Genomic DNA, 15,976 nt, shown 5'->3' with positions numbered 1-15,976 from the left:
AAATGTGGAAATATCAGCTACATGTTTTATTGTGTCTGATAAGAGTCAGAGCTGTTTGTTGTTGTTGTTGTTGTAAACAATATTAATAGGTGTGTAAAAACTTACAGCTTATCAACTTTATTTAAAATGAAATGATCTGATCGATATCAGTCAGTTATTGATGAACGTATCAGCTGAATAAGATCCATATTAACCCAGAAGAACAAACTGAAGTGTGACTGAACTTCCTGTAACAGTTAGTTTCAACGTCTGTTTATTGATTATATATAATTATTATTATTATTATTATATATTATTATATATTATTATTATTATTATTATATATTATTATTATTATATAATTATTATATATTATTATTATATATTATTATTATTATTATATATTATTATATATTTATATTATATATTATTATTAATATTATTATTATTATATATTATTATTATATATTATTATTATTATTATATATTTATATATTATATATTATTATATATTTATATTATATATTATTATTATTATTATTATTATATATTTATATTATATATTATTATTATTATTATTTATTATTATTATATATTATTATTATAATATATTATTATTATTATTATATATTATTATTATTATATATTATTATATATTTATATTATATATTATTATTATTACATATTTATATTATATATTATTATTATTATATATTATTATTATAATATATTATTATTATATATTATTATTATTATATATTATTATATATTTATATTATATATTATTATTATTATTACATATTTATATTATATATTATTATTATTATATATTATTATTATTATTATATATTATTATTATTATATATTATTATTATTATTATTACATATTTATATTATATATTATTATTATTATTATATATTATAGATATAAAATATAAAAAGTTAATAATAGTTTATCAGTTTAATGGACAGGAAGTGAGTGTAAGTTACTGTCAATGTAATCGATTACAAGGTGTAATATCTGAGTACAGCAGGAAGTACAACTCAAAGGAACAATATGCTGCACTACAGTAACTGTCTGTCTCTCTCCTGTCTCTCTCTCTCTCTCTCCTGTCTCTCTCTCTCTCTCCTGTCTCTCTCTCTCTCTCCTGTCTCTCTCTCTCTCTCCTGTCTCTCTCCCTCCTGTCTCTCTCTCTCTCTCCTGTCTCTCTCTCTCTCTCCTGTCTCTCTCTCTCCTGTCTCTCTCCCTCCTGTCTCTCTCTCTCTCTCCTGTCTCTCTCTCTCTCCTGTCTCTCTCTCTCTCCTGTCTCTCTCTCTCCTGTCTCTCTCCCTCCTGTCTCTCTCTCTCTCCCTGTCTCTCTCTCTCTCCTGTCTCTCTCTCTCCTGTCTCTCTCTCTCCTGTCTCCCTCTCTCTCCTGTCTCTCTCCCTCCTGTCTCTCTCTCTCTCTCCTGTCTCTCTCTCTCTCTCCTGTCTCTCTCTCTCCTGTCTGTCTCTCTCCTGTCTGTCTCTCTCTCCTGTCTCTCTCTCTCTCCTTCTCTCTCTCTCCCTGTCTCTCTCTCTCCTGTCTGTCTCTCTCTCCTGTCTCTCTCTCTCTCCTGTCTCTCTCTCTCCTGTCTCTCTCTCTCCTGTCTCTCTCTCTCTTGCTGTCTCTCTCTGCTGTCTCTCTCCCTCCTGTCTCTCTCTCTCCCTGTCTCTCTCTCTCTCTCTGTCTCTCTCTCTCCTGTCTCTCTCTCTCCTGTCTCTCTCTCTCTCTCTCTCTCTCTCTCTCTCTCTGCTGTCTCTCTCTGCTGTCTCTCTCCCTCCTGTCTCTCTCTCTCCTGTCTCTCTCTCTCTCTCCTGTCTCTCTCTCTCCTGTCTCTCTCTCCTGTCTCTCTCTCTCTTGTCTCTCTCTCTCTCTCTCCTGTCTCTCTCTCTCCTGTCTCTCTCTCTCTCCTGTCTCTCTCTCTCTGCTGTCTCTCTCTCTCTCTCTGCTGTCTCTCTCTGCTGTCTCTCTCTCTCCTGTCTCTCTCTCTCCTGTCTCTCTCTCTCTCTCCCTGTCTCTCTCTCTCCCTCCTGTCTCTCTCTCTCTCCTGTCTCCCCCCAGTGAGAGGACTGTTGGATAAGAGCTAACAGTAGCTAAAGCTAACTGACTGAGCTCGGTGAGGTTTCTCTCCCCCCCCACACACACACACACACACACACACACACACACACCCCCCTCAGAAGAGCCCCTCACCTTCCGTGTTTCCGCTGTGACTCCTATCGGATCCATAGTTTCGGTTAATCGATAGTTTGAAGAGTGAATGGTTGCTAGCCGTTGAGCTAACGTTAGCACGGTCCGGTTGAGACGTCCTGAGAACGAGACTAACGAGATCTCGCGATGTGACGCGTGTTCCCGCAGCTGCTGACGAACTGCAGTTATAAGATATAAAATATAAAATGTCTCCGTGAGGAGGTTTACTCTGAGTGAGCGCGATGTTGTTGTTGATGTTGTTGTTGTTGTTGTTGTTGTTGTTGTTGAGAGGAGGAGAGACTCGAGAGCACTTTCTCAGCTGAGCGGACCTTGGCACAACAGGAAATACGTCACTGACCGGGGAGGCTACAGTGCGCCTTCACAATAAAAGCCCACACGCTCTTAATTAATTAATTGCGATTTATTGTCGATATGTGATTGAAGCGGACTCAATGAATCGATCCGCTGACACACAGACAATTAATAATTCTGATAATTATTAATGATTTTCGATCCTTGTTAACTGGAAATATTTTTACAAAACTATAAGAATAATTAACTCATTATTCGATAATGAAAAGTTTCATGTAGTTATATTTTTTTATTTAAATAAAATGTGTTCCTGAGTATAATATATTTTATTTTAAATGCCAGAAGCATTTTACGCAATTTACTAAATATACAATTTATTAACAAAAACCTGCATTAATAAAAACATAGGCTTTATTATTATTATTATTATTATTAGTAGTAGTAGTATTGTCAGGAGCTGTAATTTTATTTTTTATATATTTTTTTTAATAAATAAAACTTTATTGAAGATATTAAAGTGAAAAATGTTGATAATTAATAAAAATAACTACATGATATAAATGTTAGAAAGTATAAAAAATAAACACAAACACATAAAGAACAAACATTGTAAACATAATAAATTAAAATACCGTCTATAAACGGATTTATTTTGTGTTCAGCTGACTTCCGGTAGCCTATATGCACACATGCGTGTTCCCGCGTGCGCGCGCCAGCCGCCGCCGTGTGCGCGCACAACCTACAATCTGTCCAGGTTGACTCGTGAACGCGCATGGCCGTCAGCTGCTGTCACAGGCGGCAGCGTCCAGGTGGGTCAAGTCAGACAACGTCAACAGGAAGAGGGCCGGAAACCAGTAGCGTCTGCCTTCAAAGTAAAAGTAACTCAAACACAAACTTCCTGCAGTTGTTGTGTTCACGGTATCATATTAGATTATTTCATATTATTCTCAGCTGTTCAATGAACCCAAACAATGTAATACATTAATTTGAAGCTCTTTTTAAAGATGATTTCCTGTGAATATTGATCAGAGATGAGTTTTTCTCTCATTATCAGGAACCTTTTATCCAATTATCTGTCGGTATTATGTTATGATTAATATCTATCTTTTGTTTGATTGATTTTTTTTACAATCATACATATTGAACAGGTTCCTTTTCTTTATTATATTCAGTGTTTTCTTCTCCCTGATACCAGAGAGTGACTTCAGGTTGTGTTCAGATCCTCACCGTTAACATTTTAAACTTTAAACTTTAATACTGACGCAAACAGGTCAAAAACAAAACGACTCTTCTTTTGAAACTGGTGACCGGAAGTCGCGCTGTTTATTTTGAAAACTTGACGTTTTCAGGAGCATCCTGACGTCTTCCTCGGAGCACAAAGTGAAAACGCATCAGTGTGATGCTGCGTCCTCCTCACGCGTTACGGTGCCCGCACGGACCCGCAAGGACAGGCTGCAGCCCCCGCAGACGCCTTCAGGGACCTCTATCTGGATCTTGTTCTTTTCTAATTTAAATCCCTGCTTTTGTTTTTTTATTTAATTTTATCCGGAAACCTCTTTTTGTCCGCGGGATACCGATGGCCACCTCCGCCACCGTCCCCAGCATCAGCACCACCACCGGAGGGCCGTCGGGCCAACCAGGACGGCCGGGATTCAACCAGCACACCTAGCAGGTCGCTTCACTGTCAGTATCTCACTCTCTGTATCACTCCTCCTTAAAATCTGCATCCAGGATTAATGCGCTCACTCTCTCTCCTCCTGCAGGATGCTCCCACAGCTCTACCTCACACACACACACACACACACACACACACACACACACACACACACACACACACACACACATATATATTCGCCTTTATGTTTGATTTAAAGCAGAGCTCCCGTGGGACGTTCAAGTGTCTCCTCTTCCATTATGCTCTCAGTGGACATCTGACACAGTTAATGTGAGCGGCAGATGGGGACGAGTTGGGGGGGGGTGGGGGTCATCTTCAACCCTAACCCCCCCAATATAAGATGGAGACTAAAGACAGATAAACTTTATTGACCTCTAACAGTGAAAAATCAAATATATGAACAACTATTGTCCAAAATGAAACATTTAACTAATTATAACGTAATTAAAGTGAATGGAGACAAAAACTGGCATTACATTAGAAAAACATGAATTATACAGTTATATGATATTTATAAAGATTTCTTTTGTTTTAGGACTATATTAACATTCACATTTAAAGGAACAGTCTGCGACACGTTTGGCTTCAGCTGCTAAATCTAAAAGATTGACTCATTAAAAGTGGGAAAAAATATTGATTTATAAGATTTTTACAGCAGTTTTTGCGAAGGTGGCAAATGTGTGATTTTTTTTAAAGGGTTAATCAAGAGTCCTTTAATTTATTGCGATTTATTGTCTGACTTTAAAAACACCCGTACGCCCAATTATACCTTCAAATAACGAATTAAAACTGATCAGAAAATTAAAATTAAAGTAACAGGAACCATCTTTGGAGGATTTTATTTACATACTGCAGCTTGCCACCAGGGGGCGATAGAGATACGTCGGCTAATAAACTGAAAATAAGAAGATCTGGTGTCAGTCGTTTAAACTTTCTGTTTTATTGCATTTTTATAACAAGAATAAACAATAAAAACCCAACAGAAACGTAAGAAAGCAGAGATTTGGTTTCCCTTTTGTTCCTTAAACCATCTCGTCTTTACAGTTCACTCTTCTCACAGGCTTTTCTTTCAGCTGGAGTTTGGAGCTCTTACGTTATTAATCCAGTTATTAATACTCAACTGTCCCCAAGGAGACACAACCGTGGTGATCTGGGGAGTTCACATCCCCATTTTAATTTTAATTAGAATTTATTTTGTACAGAACTGCTCCAAACTTTTCCACCAAGTTCCCAAAACTCACATCGTTCCTACAGCAGCCATCTATAATCTATAATCTATAATCTATAATCTCCAGGTTGCTATCAGTGAGTAAACTGACTATATTTTATGGATATTTCATATTATATATTCAATGTATAACAGTAACAGTAGAAGAACAGCTGATACACTGTTATTATGTGAATATTGATCAGAGACGAGTTTTCCTGATATTTGTAGGAACTTTTCATACAGTCTGTATATTATCTCTGTCTGTATTGTGTAGTTTCACAGATTTAATAGGTTTCTTTGTTGACATATTCAGGGTTTTCTCCTCCCTGACTCTTGGCTGTGAGGTCTTTAAATGCTCCGACCAGCAGTTTAGATCTTAAATAAAAATCTAAACTTTAAAAACTTCTCCACTGAAATGAACTAAATGCTGAGATAAAGGCGTAAACTGAAGCTCTGGCGACCCCCAGTGGGGTCCCGACCCCCCAGGTTGAGAACCGCTGCTGTTAACTGTTCCTCTCTCCTACAGGCTGAGGAGGCCCCCCCATCAGACCCAGCTGCCTTAACCGACCTCTGACCTGTTCTGTGACAACCCAACCCAGAGGTCAGTGCAGAACCACAGGACTCGTCATCATCATCATCATCATCATCATCGAGCCTCCGGCGATGAGGGTCGAGGTGGTCTGATAAAAACCCGGAACCTGGAAGATGACAGAGAGCCGGAGGAGGAGGAGGGAGCTGTGAGACGTCTCTGCCATGACCCAGTAACAAACTCCACATCCAGTCCAGCACCAGGAACCAAAAAACACCACCAGAACATCCAGCTTCCTCAGAGGCAACAATGTAGAAGAAGACAGCGGAGACGATTGTCCAGCTTTCACCATCAAAGACCACCAGGATTGTCTTCAACTGCGTCGTTATGTTTTTATAAATATGGAATTTAAACTCCTCACAAACACAGACAGCGAGTAAGATTGTGTTAAAAAAGACTCAACAACCACATTAAGATTGTTCCAAACGAGTCGATCCAACAGAACCCAACGGGAACGTTATTTCAGGAGCCAAACAGGAGCGAGGACGCCACGATGACGCATCTGCACGCCGGACTGAGCTCAGAGACGACGGAGAAGGCTCGCTTAGAGCTGAACGAAAACCCGGACACGCTGCATCAGGACATCCAGCAGGTACACGGCGTCATATTCTACCTGGGTTAGACAATGTTAGCACAGGTTCTCCGGTTCCTTCCAGCCAAGAACCAGCAAACAAATTATATTCTGTCACTGGTTGAAGAGATAAAGTAATAAAAAGTCCTTTTAATCCTTATTGTTATATTCATCCTATATTTAGTTTATGCCAAGAAAATTCACAAAAACTCAATTTCTTTGTATTTTTATATCGAAATCCGATTATTTTGTCTTCCTGTAAAACAAAACGAACTGATTTCAACCAATAATATAAACTTTTAGTGACACACAGTGAAGATTTATTCATTAGTGGAGTGTTTCTGTTATTAAAGGTTATTAAATTATTAAAATCGATCCAAAAGTTCTGCATGAAGAGACAAAATGCCTGCACTGAAGCTGTATTGATTCTTCAATAAAGCTCACAGAGCCGATACCGATCACTTCACAAATGCATTGATACCGATCGTTGAGATCGGATCAGGACATTCCTAGTTGTTGGAAGCATTATGGTGAACAGGTTCCACACACAATACTTGTCAGTGGAAACATTTTCAAATAGAGCAGATCTAGACCGAACTCCTTATGAAATTATTCACAGAGACTCAACAGTTCCCACCATGAGCAGGACCTTGGCGACGGGGGCAAGGAACAACTTCCTGTTAGGAGGCAGAAACCTGGAGCAGTTCCTCTAACGTCCACTAGAGGCTCCACCAGGGGGCCGACACTACTGTACAATGTGAGACTCATGTTTCTGTCTGTGCTGACTCGAGGTGCGGGACATGATCGTGACGCGGCCGGACATCGGTTTCCTGCGGACGGACGACGACTTCATCCTCCGTTTCCTGCGAGCCAGGAAGTTCGACCAGATGGAGACCTTCAGGCTGCTGGCCCAGTACTTCCAGTTCCGACAGCAGAACCTCGACATGTTCCAGAGCTTCAAGGTCCGTCTTTAATACTTTAATGTGCTTCGTGTTTATGTGATTTTGGTTAGTTAGTAGTTTAATAGTTTCAGGAGAAGTCAGGAACCAGCAGTGTATTCGTTTCAGGTGGACGACCCGGGTATTAAGCGGGCACTGATGGACGGTTTCCCTGGCGTACTGGAGACTCCGGACCAACATGGCCGAAAAATCCTCATCCTGTTCGCCTCCAACTGGGACCAGAGCAGGTAACACACACACAGACACACACACACACACACAGACACACACAGACACACACACACACACAGACACACACACACACACACACTATTGACTGAAAACAACAAAGAGCCTAATGAATCATTTTTTGTAAATTACACACTGTGGTTAAGACTTACAGCGTGAAGGACCGTCACACTCGCTTTAACTATTGATTACCTGTTGACACACACACACACACACACACACACACACACACACACACACACACACACACACACACACACACACACACGCTCAGTAATCTTCTCCGCCTCCGTCAGGAACTCGTTCACGGACATCCTGCGAGCGATCCTTCTCTCTCTGGAGGTTTTGATAGAGAACCCGGAGCTCCAGATCAACGGCTTCATCCTCATCATCGACTGGAGCAACTTCTCCTTCAAGCAGGCCTCCAAGCTCACGCCCAACATCCTGAAACTGGCGATCGAAGGCCTCCAGGTGAGTGGAAACACTCCGATAGGATCGATTGATGAGCTTGAGCTCGCGGTTAGAGGCAGGTCTCTTTTACTGGCCTGGTACTCCGGAGTACCACCAGGGGCACAACTGGAACTGAACTAATTCAGACTCACTGATGTTGTTTAATGTTGAGGGTTGATTGTTGATCCTGGATTAAGTTAAACTGAATAACTCTCCTCTCCTCCCCCCTCCTCTCCCTCTCCTCTCCTCCTCCTCCTCTCCTCTCCTCTCCTCCCTCCTCTCCTCCTCCTCCTCGTCTCCTCAGGACAGTTTTCCCGCTCGGTTTGGAGGAATCCATTTTGTGAATCAGCCGTGGTACATTCACGCCATGTACACCATCATCAAACCTTTCCTCAAGGACAAGACCAGGAAGAGGGTGAACACACACACACACACACACACACGTCCTCTTCCCTCTTTTTCTTTTCTGCCTCCTCTCTTCTTTCTCCTCCATTTAATTTTCACCTTTTCTCCTCCTTTTGTCAGTTGTCTGTTTTATCTTCTCTTTTGATTATTAACACCCTCCTCTCCTCGTTCTTCTTCCTGCTTTCTCTCCTCTCTTTGTCTCCTCTCGTTATTTCCTCTCGCCTCCTCTCCTCCCTTTGTTTCCTCTCTTCTCTCACTCTCCCTTACTCTCTTTCCTCCTCTCCTCGTCTCCTCTCACCTTCTCCACTCTCACTGTCTCCTCCTCTCCTCTCTTGGTTTCCTCTCTCTCCCTCTCTCTCCCTCCCTCTGACTCTCTTTCCTTGTTTCCTCCCCTTCCCTCTCCTCTCCTCTCCTCTCACTCTCTCTCCCCCTCTCTCTTACTCTCTCTTTCCTCCCCTCCATGTCTCCTCACTCTCTCTCTCGTTTCCTCTCGCCTGCTCTACTCTCACTGTCTCCTTCTGTCCTCCCTTTGTTTCCTCTCTTCTCTCACTCTCTCTCTCTCCTCTCCTCCTTCCTCCTCTCTCTCTCCTCCTCTCCTCAGATCTTCCTCCACGGTAACAACCTGAACTCGCTCCACCAGCTCATCCAGCCCGAGTGTTTGCCGTCAGAGTTCGGTGGGACTCTGCCTCCGTACGATATGGGCATCTGGGCCCGAACGCTGCTGGGACCCGACTACAACGACGAGACCGAGTACACGCTGACCTACGACGCCCTGCACGTCAGGGAGAACTGTGGAGGGGGAGGAGGAGGAGACAAGGACATGATGAAGAGGTGAGGAGAAAGTGTTTTTGCTTTGAACTTTAACATCCTTCAAACAAACAGTAGAAATCTTTATTCGCAGTGAAAATGAACATTTTTCTCCATTAAAGTGAAATCAAATACATATTTTAGACGTCTCGGTTTAAAGACACTGTGTGAAAGTCCAGAAATAAAATATTTAACATAAGGAATATATCATTCCCTTTAGCTCCAGATGTGCTGATTGGGCTGTTTTTATGACTTTTAGAGATTCGTTGGTTCTGTTTAATTATAAAATGCTTTTATTAATTAAATCACCCAAAAGTGTATAAAGTAGTTCAAATGAGCTCAACCTTTAACATCTACAACATTAATGGGTTGAAAATGGCTTCAAATCAACCTGAAAGTCCAATACTGACACAGAGTGGACAGTTTGGGATATTTCTATAAAAACAGAGTTAACGCCCTCTAAGAGGAGGCCGGCCCACCTCCCCCACCTCCCCCAGCGTCCTCTCTGCATCCCCTACCTCCCCCAGCCTGGCTTAGCTACCACACAGCGGCCGCCGCTGTATTTCTAGTGACTGTAAGAGCTGCAGCAGACTCTGTATTTCCAGGATGTTAGCAATTACCGGCTCGCTGTTCCTGCTACGCTGCTGTGGTCAGTCTGTCAGTCACTGTGGTCGCTGTTGAGGCCACGCCCACTTCCTGTGTACTGTTACTACAACTATCAGTGTGTGTGTGTGTGTGTGTGTGTGTGTGTGTGTGTGTGTTTTCAGGTCTCAGTCGGCGGTGGAACCAGGAACTCTCCGACAAACGGACAGAGACACCAGCACACCACTACTGGCCCTGGACTGAACACACACACACACACACACACACACACACACACACACACACACACACACACACACACACACACACACACAGTAGAGCCGTCACACACAACAACACACACGCAGATCTAATGAACACACACACACACATTATATCTGTCTCTATAACACACACACACACACACACACACACACACACACACACACACACACACAGCACCAGCTGTGTGTTAAGCTGGTAGATTTGAACTTGTGTCCTTTTGTCCTGTTGACGTGAACTTTGACAGCGACTGAACTTCCTGAACAGGACACACACACACACACACACACACACACACACACACTCTCACACACACACACACACACACACACACACACACACACACACACACACACACACACACACACACACACACAATCTGTCCTGTCTCTGAGCCGTCTAATGCCTCCCAGCTGAGCCTCTCTCCAGCCAGCAGCATCTGTCCTGATGTCCACGACAACAACAACAACAACAACAACACGAAGTGTGTGTGTGAGTTTCTGCTGCACAGCTGCGTGCTTCAAGTTTTTTCCTAATTCAGTCAGAAACGAGCAGGAATGTAACTCCGTGGTCACATTTAATCCGTCTGCGAGTCAGAAACCAGAGAATCAGACACACGGAGGGATGTGGAGAAACTTTATTGAAACCTCGGACTGACGCCAGGCGGCGTTAGCGAAGAGGACGCTGAGACTAAAACGACGACATATTCAATCACATCCACGATTGAGGAACATTCAGAGCGAGTCGCACCAACAAGGATTCGTTTAAAAAACATTTATTTAAGTTTTGCTCTAAAATCATAAACCCAGATTGAAATAGATTGTTTGAGGGAAACAAAGAGAATCATTTGTCATCAGTTAATACGAATGGATGTTTGTGTCTGGGATAATAATGCAATAAGCTTTGGAGCCATAGTGCCCATAATGCTCCAGGGGATGTAAACAGGAAGTATACCGTTGAGCCCCGTTTTCTCTTTAGCCTGTATTTGTTGACATTTTTGGCAAAGTGGCATTAAGAGTACGCTGAATTAGCTGTTAGCACTTCCTGTTAGCGGTGTACCGTCACTGGATTACTTTAATACTGAGGGAAAACTGATGATTCTCAGGCAAGTTCTGCAGTTTCTTCTATAATTTCTAAGCAGATTTATGGACGTCGGACTTCAGAGAGGATGATAAATATATTCTCAGAAAGTTTAACTCACACTGAATCTAAAAATATGTGTATGATGTCTGTGTGTTAAGGTTTGATTGAGTTATGACTCAGAGAGTGGGTTCGTTTTTTAACTCCCGTACGCTTCGTGCACTATTTTTTTGCCCCACCGTTCCCCCTCTGCACCTCCCTTTGACCTCTCCTGCACCCCCCCGAGGAGGCGCCTCACAGTTTGAAAACCTCTGGAACGGTCAAATGACAGAAAATGAACCAACTTATAAATTATTAATCGCTGTAATTAATTTACAAAGAAAAAAAAAAACAACAACAAACATGCTAAAGTTGAGAATTTTCTTTTCTGTTTAAAATCTCTGTAATCTACCTTTAAATGAACTGCCATAGCAACGGAGTCCTTAAATTGGCTGTTTTAGTGGAAACATACTGAATGATTTACAGTTAACCAGGTGAATATTGGACTCAAACAGGACTCCAATGGGGTGATCATGTTGTTCTGTGTCTGCTGGATGAGTAAATGTGTCACATAAACAACTTAATGAGGAGATAATTGTGTTTACAGCTTTAAAGAAAAGTTTCACACTAATCTTCACACTAAAGTTCCACCTTAACAATCACTGCTTCTCCCACGCTGTTGGACAGACAGAGGACGTCCCGGAGGGGCTGCGAGCCGAGCTGCTTAAGATCCAGACGTCCGATGACTAAAATCCTTCATCCGGTTCAAATCTAGAGTTAAAAAGCACCAAGATCTAAACAGTGGATGGTAACAATGTGGCTTCAGACTGGAAACATTTGGGATAATGTAACTCAACTACATACAGACAGTTACAGATTATAGCTTTAATACCAAGATTAAAGATAATCCTTGTTGGTGACACTCAGTTGTAAATGTTTCAAGAACATTTATCTTCCTCGTTTTCTAAGCTGTGAATCTAAACTCTACAGTTTCAGGTCCCCGTGCGGTTCCCTAACAGCGACTCTTCTCACATCAGTGAATCAAAATAGTTTGAATTCAGCCAAATATTCGTCCTTAACAAAAGAAAAAGAAAAAACCTCACTTTGGTAGAATATTTGTAAAACAACAAAATCACGTCAAGTTAGACAGACTTTGCACAAGAATTTCAAAATAAAAGCACCGCACATTAAAAAAACCCCGGCAGATATTATAACCGCATCACACGCATGAAACATAACGAGTTGTTCTACCAGAGTGAAATGTTTGTTTCTGAAGACGTGTCGTGCTGTGACGAGACCACAGGATGCCAAATTATCACCTTTAACCTCGAACTGCAGTGAAGGCAAAGATTGTTTTTATTGAATTTAACTTATTTGAAGATTGTATATTATTGTTACAAGTATTATTACACTGCAAAAAAGCGTGACACACTCTGGCCGAGTTGATCCTGAGATGTTTTAAGTCAAATTATCTTGTTAAACGTCGTGAGCATGAGAGGATAATTTCACTTCGAAAACTTAAATTAGGATTATTTGTCAAATATAAAAGGCAGAGTTTGTCATTATTTTTTTGCAGTGTGTTTGACTCATCATCAGGGCTACACTGATCTGATCTCCACTCGACTGTAATGTAATGTATTTCCTTTCAATGAATGTATAGAAGTAAACATTTACACCGACGTGAGTGTGTTGTGTTTTTTATTTGAACAGTGGGGATTTTATTTTGAAGACATTGTCCAAAAACTGAAGTTCATTCATGCAGAAACACCACCAGACACATTGTGTTACATAACAGGAGCAATAGCAGATGGAGCTAAGATCTTTTTAATGGTGGCAAAAAGAGTCACCACTGCCATCTACTGTACATCAGTGGTACGACAGGTTAATGGAACTTTAATTTAACTCCAAGTGAAAATGTTTTTAAACCGATGGGTTAGATAATGAAACAAAGCAGCTGTGTATGATTCAAATGTTCTTAAGTATAAATGTTAAAAAAACAACAACAAAACAAAAACTTCAACACAAACTGATACAAACAAACAAACAACACTTTTGTTTTGTGGTTTTGATTTTTTTCAGTATTTTTTTATTTTTAATATAAATATAAATCATCTTTTATAACATCTCGTGTGTCCTTGTTACTGTGCAAAAGTGATGAAAAAAGTGAGACTAAAAACCCGGCGGGATAAACTGAAGAAATGCATAGTGGTCGAGCTAAAATTAAGGCTTCTTCTCTTCATGAACGGCAACAGATCATTTTTAAAGTGTAATGAAGGCGATTCTGTCAATCTGTTTTAGTGTTTTAAGGATTCATCGACACGAAGGCGTGAAACACCAGAGGGCGGGTTTTTGGTTTGAGGCTCAGTAACGTCTCTACAGCTGCAGATGACATCCAACTTTCCCAAAAACATGAAATCAATCACAAGGTTCCCAGTCCAAAACAGGGCGGAACCGGGTCAGTCGGGACTAAAAGGAGTACGTGTTCAGTTTGTTGTTTGGTGAAAGGTTGTAAAGTCAGTAGTAACTTCGTTCTTTATTTCCATCCTTCAGTCTGATGGTTTGATCCTTCAATAGTCTTCGACAAGTTTAGTAGTTTATCCACAAAAAAAGCAAAAATAAGTCCGTCGCCACGTGATCCTTCTCAGTCTCAGGGGAGGGGGGGGGCAGTCAGAGCTGGTCCCATTAATCTGTCAGATTGTTCTTACCGGGTCTGCGGTCTGGGTCCTCTGTGTGTTCGGGTTGGTTTAAATCGGGCTCAGGGTCTGGCGCTGGTACGCCGTTAACTCCGGGTGCCAAACGTCCACGATGAAGATGAGGCGGTAGCTGTCGGCGTCCTGCCAAACCTCGTGCTCGAAGGAGTCGTCGAAGATGAGGACTTTACCCTCCTCCCATTCCCTGCGACAGCACAGGAAGGAGAAGGTTAACAGAGATTAGTGACGGTACACAGCCACAGAGATTCTGAGTCTCTAATAATTAACTAATGAACTAATAATTCTGGTTTTATTATATTTGGAATCTGATCACAAATCAATCAGATTTCATTTGTGTGAAAAAAAACTCCTTCATATCAAAAAGGAAAATTAAAGATGAAATGTTTTTTGAGAGAAGAGATGAGGAGAGGAAACAAAGCAAGGAGATGTTTAAAGGAAAGAAGGAGAGGAGAAATCAGATTGATGAGAAAAGATTGAATAAATAAAATTGTATGGACACAAAGAGGAAGAGGAGGAGGTGAGAAATGGAACGAGGAGGAAGAGGAGGAGTCCAGTACCTGGTCTGGTCGGTGCAGCGGATCCTGCAGCCCTGTTTGGGGATGACGAGGCCGAGGTGCATCCTCAGTCTGCAGTTAGTGGGACCAGTGTGAGGCCACACATGAGTACCTGGCTGCATGACTGAGAACTTAATCTGAACACACACACACACACACACACACACACACACACACACACACACACACACACAGATTATCTTCACTAAACTGACTCCGTAATCAGATCTGAGTTATGTTGTGAAACAGTCCTGGTTCAGAGGGTAAAAGCCTGCATTTGATTTTAAAGTCAAGCTGATCATTTGCAAGCAGCAGCAGATTTTAAGCGATGAAATCAGTCCAGAAACATGTTGATGGCCTAAACAAGAAAGCATCCTGATTGTAAGACGAAGCGATATCACCATATCCTGACAGTAGAACACGAGAAGGAAGGGAAAAGGTTGGGAACTGCTGGCTTAGAAGACAGAAACATTGGCTGGAAATATTCACATTACTAATTTTAACAAACAAAACTGGAACTAATTAAGCACGTTTGACTCTCCGTCTTCCAGACTGATCCTTGGGAAAGTATAATTTGCGAGATAGACTCTAAATAAGAGAAGTGAAAAGATTGTGTTTCGTCTTCTGGTGCATTTAAAAGGAATATCTGTGTGTACCTGTCCTCTCTTGCAGCCTGTAGCTTCAGGGTATCTCTCCAGCAGTGAGCAGGTCTTTGGGACGCCCTGACAGGAACTTCCAGCTTTTTTCCCTAAATACACAAAAAATACAGGCACACCTCATTACAGCCACAGTTATTACTCATTATCAATTATTCTGTTGGTCATTTTTTCACTTAGTCCTTCTATAAAACGTCAGAGAACAGTGAAAAAGGTACCGAAGTGCAAGGTGACGTCTAATCAGAGACCAAAACACAAAGATAAAGAGTGTGTTTGTTGCTTCAAAAGTCTTTTGCTTGAATGAACTGTATCGTCGGTACATCTTTCAACCAGCTGACATGAATGGTGAGTTTAAATATATCTTTAATAATCTGGATAATTTGGAAGCTGTGCTAAGTTAGTTTAAAGTTATCTGATGCCCTAGTGCCGCTTACGGTGTTTTTATAGCACTTTCAGTGGCGTGGTGAGTGTGCGGCTCTCCACCGCTGTCTGTATAGCTGATCAGTCAAGAAATTAGTGTACCTTGTTGCCAGAGTGTGTACTGGCCCCACTCTCCTTTCTCCCTCAGGTTCTCCTCCTCAGGTATGAATAATCCAGTGTTTTGGTCCATCACAGCCAGAGCCTCGTCCCTGATCGTCTTCCAGTTCCTCTCCAACGTCTAAAGATACGCACAT

General features: G+C 41.3%; 3 protein-coding genes across 10 annotated transcripts in view; 1 reads left to right on the top strand and 2 right to left on the bottom strand.

Moving 5' to 3' along the window:
• riok3 (RIO kinase 3 (yeast)) overlaps positions 1-2,542 on the bottom strand; it is a 9,643-nt gene extending 7,101 nt beyond the window's left edge. The window contains exon 1 of the mRNA XM_051393417.1: positions 2,196-2,542. Within this exon, the coding sequence (XP_051249377.1) occupies positions 2,196-2,231 (36 nt within the window). The 5' untranslated portion in view covers positions 2,232-2,542. The remainder of the gene's footprint in view (positions 1-2,195) is intronic.
• Positions 2,543-3,856: 1,314 nt separating this feature from the next.
• Positions 3,857-13,060, top strand: LOC127359520 (clavesin-1-like). Of its 2 annotated transcripts, none has more exons than XM_051393436.1 (8): positions 3,857-4,176; positions 5,916-6,570; positions 7,341-7,511; positions 7,617-7,735; positions 8,033-8,207; positions 8,491-8,601; positions 9,193-9,422; positions 10,166-13,060. In XM_051393436.1, exons 2-8 carry the CDS (start codon positions 6,472-6,474, stop codon positions 10,242-10,244), a joined length of 984 nt encoding a protein of 327 aa, XP_051249396.1. In that variant the 5' UTR covers positions 3,857-4,176; positions 5,916-6,471; the 3' UTR covers positions 10,245-13,060. The 2 variants fall into 2 exon arrangements, with proteins under 2 accessions (XP_051249396.1, XP_051249395.1); XM_051393435.1 differs by having other exon boundaries at positions 3,857-4,187.
• A 2-nt stretch (positions 13,061-13,062) lies between these two features.
• The window catches only part of unm_hu7910 (un-named hu7910), a 32,336-nt gene continuing 29,422 nt past the window's right edge, over positions 13,063-15,976 (bottom strand). For all 7 annotated transcript variants that reach the window (XM_051393379.1, XM_051393372.1, XM_051393370.1 and 4 more), the window contains 4 exons: positions 15,825-15,960; positions 15,303-15,394; positions 14,650-14,783; positions 13,063-14,276 (listed from right to left, as the gene is read on the bottom strand). In XM_051393379.1, the coding sequence (XP_051249339.1) occupies positions 14,126-14,276; positions 14,650-14,783; positions 15,303-15,394; positions 15,825-15,960 (513 nt within the window). In that variant the 3' untranslated portion in view covers positions 13,063-14,125. The remainder of the gene's footprint in view (positions 14,277-14,649; positions 14,784-15,302; positions 15,395-15,824; positions 15,961-15,976) is intronic.

This window comes from Dicentrarchus labrax, unplaced genomic scaffold (assembly GCF_905237075.1).
Source record: "Dicentrarchus labrax unplaced genomic scaffold, dlabrax2021, whole genome shotgun sequence".
Lineage (NCBI taxonomy): Eukaryota > Metazoa > Chordata > Actinopteri > Moronidae > Dicentrarchus > Dicentrarchus labrax.
Note: the sequence above shows the minus strand (reverse complement) of the source record. Positions and strands in the feature narration are given on the sequence as shown.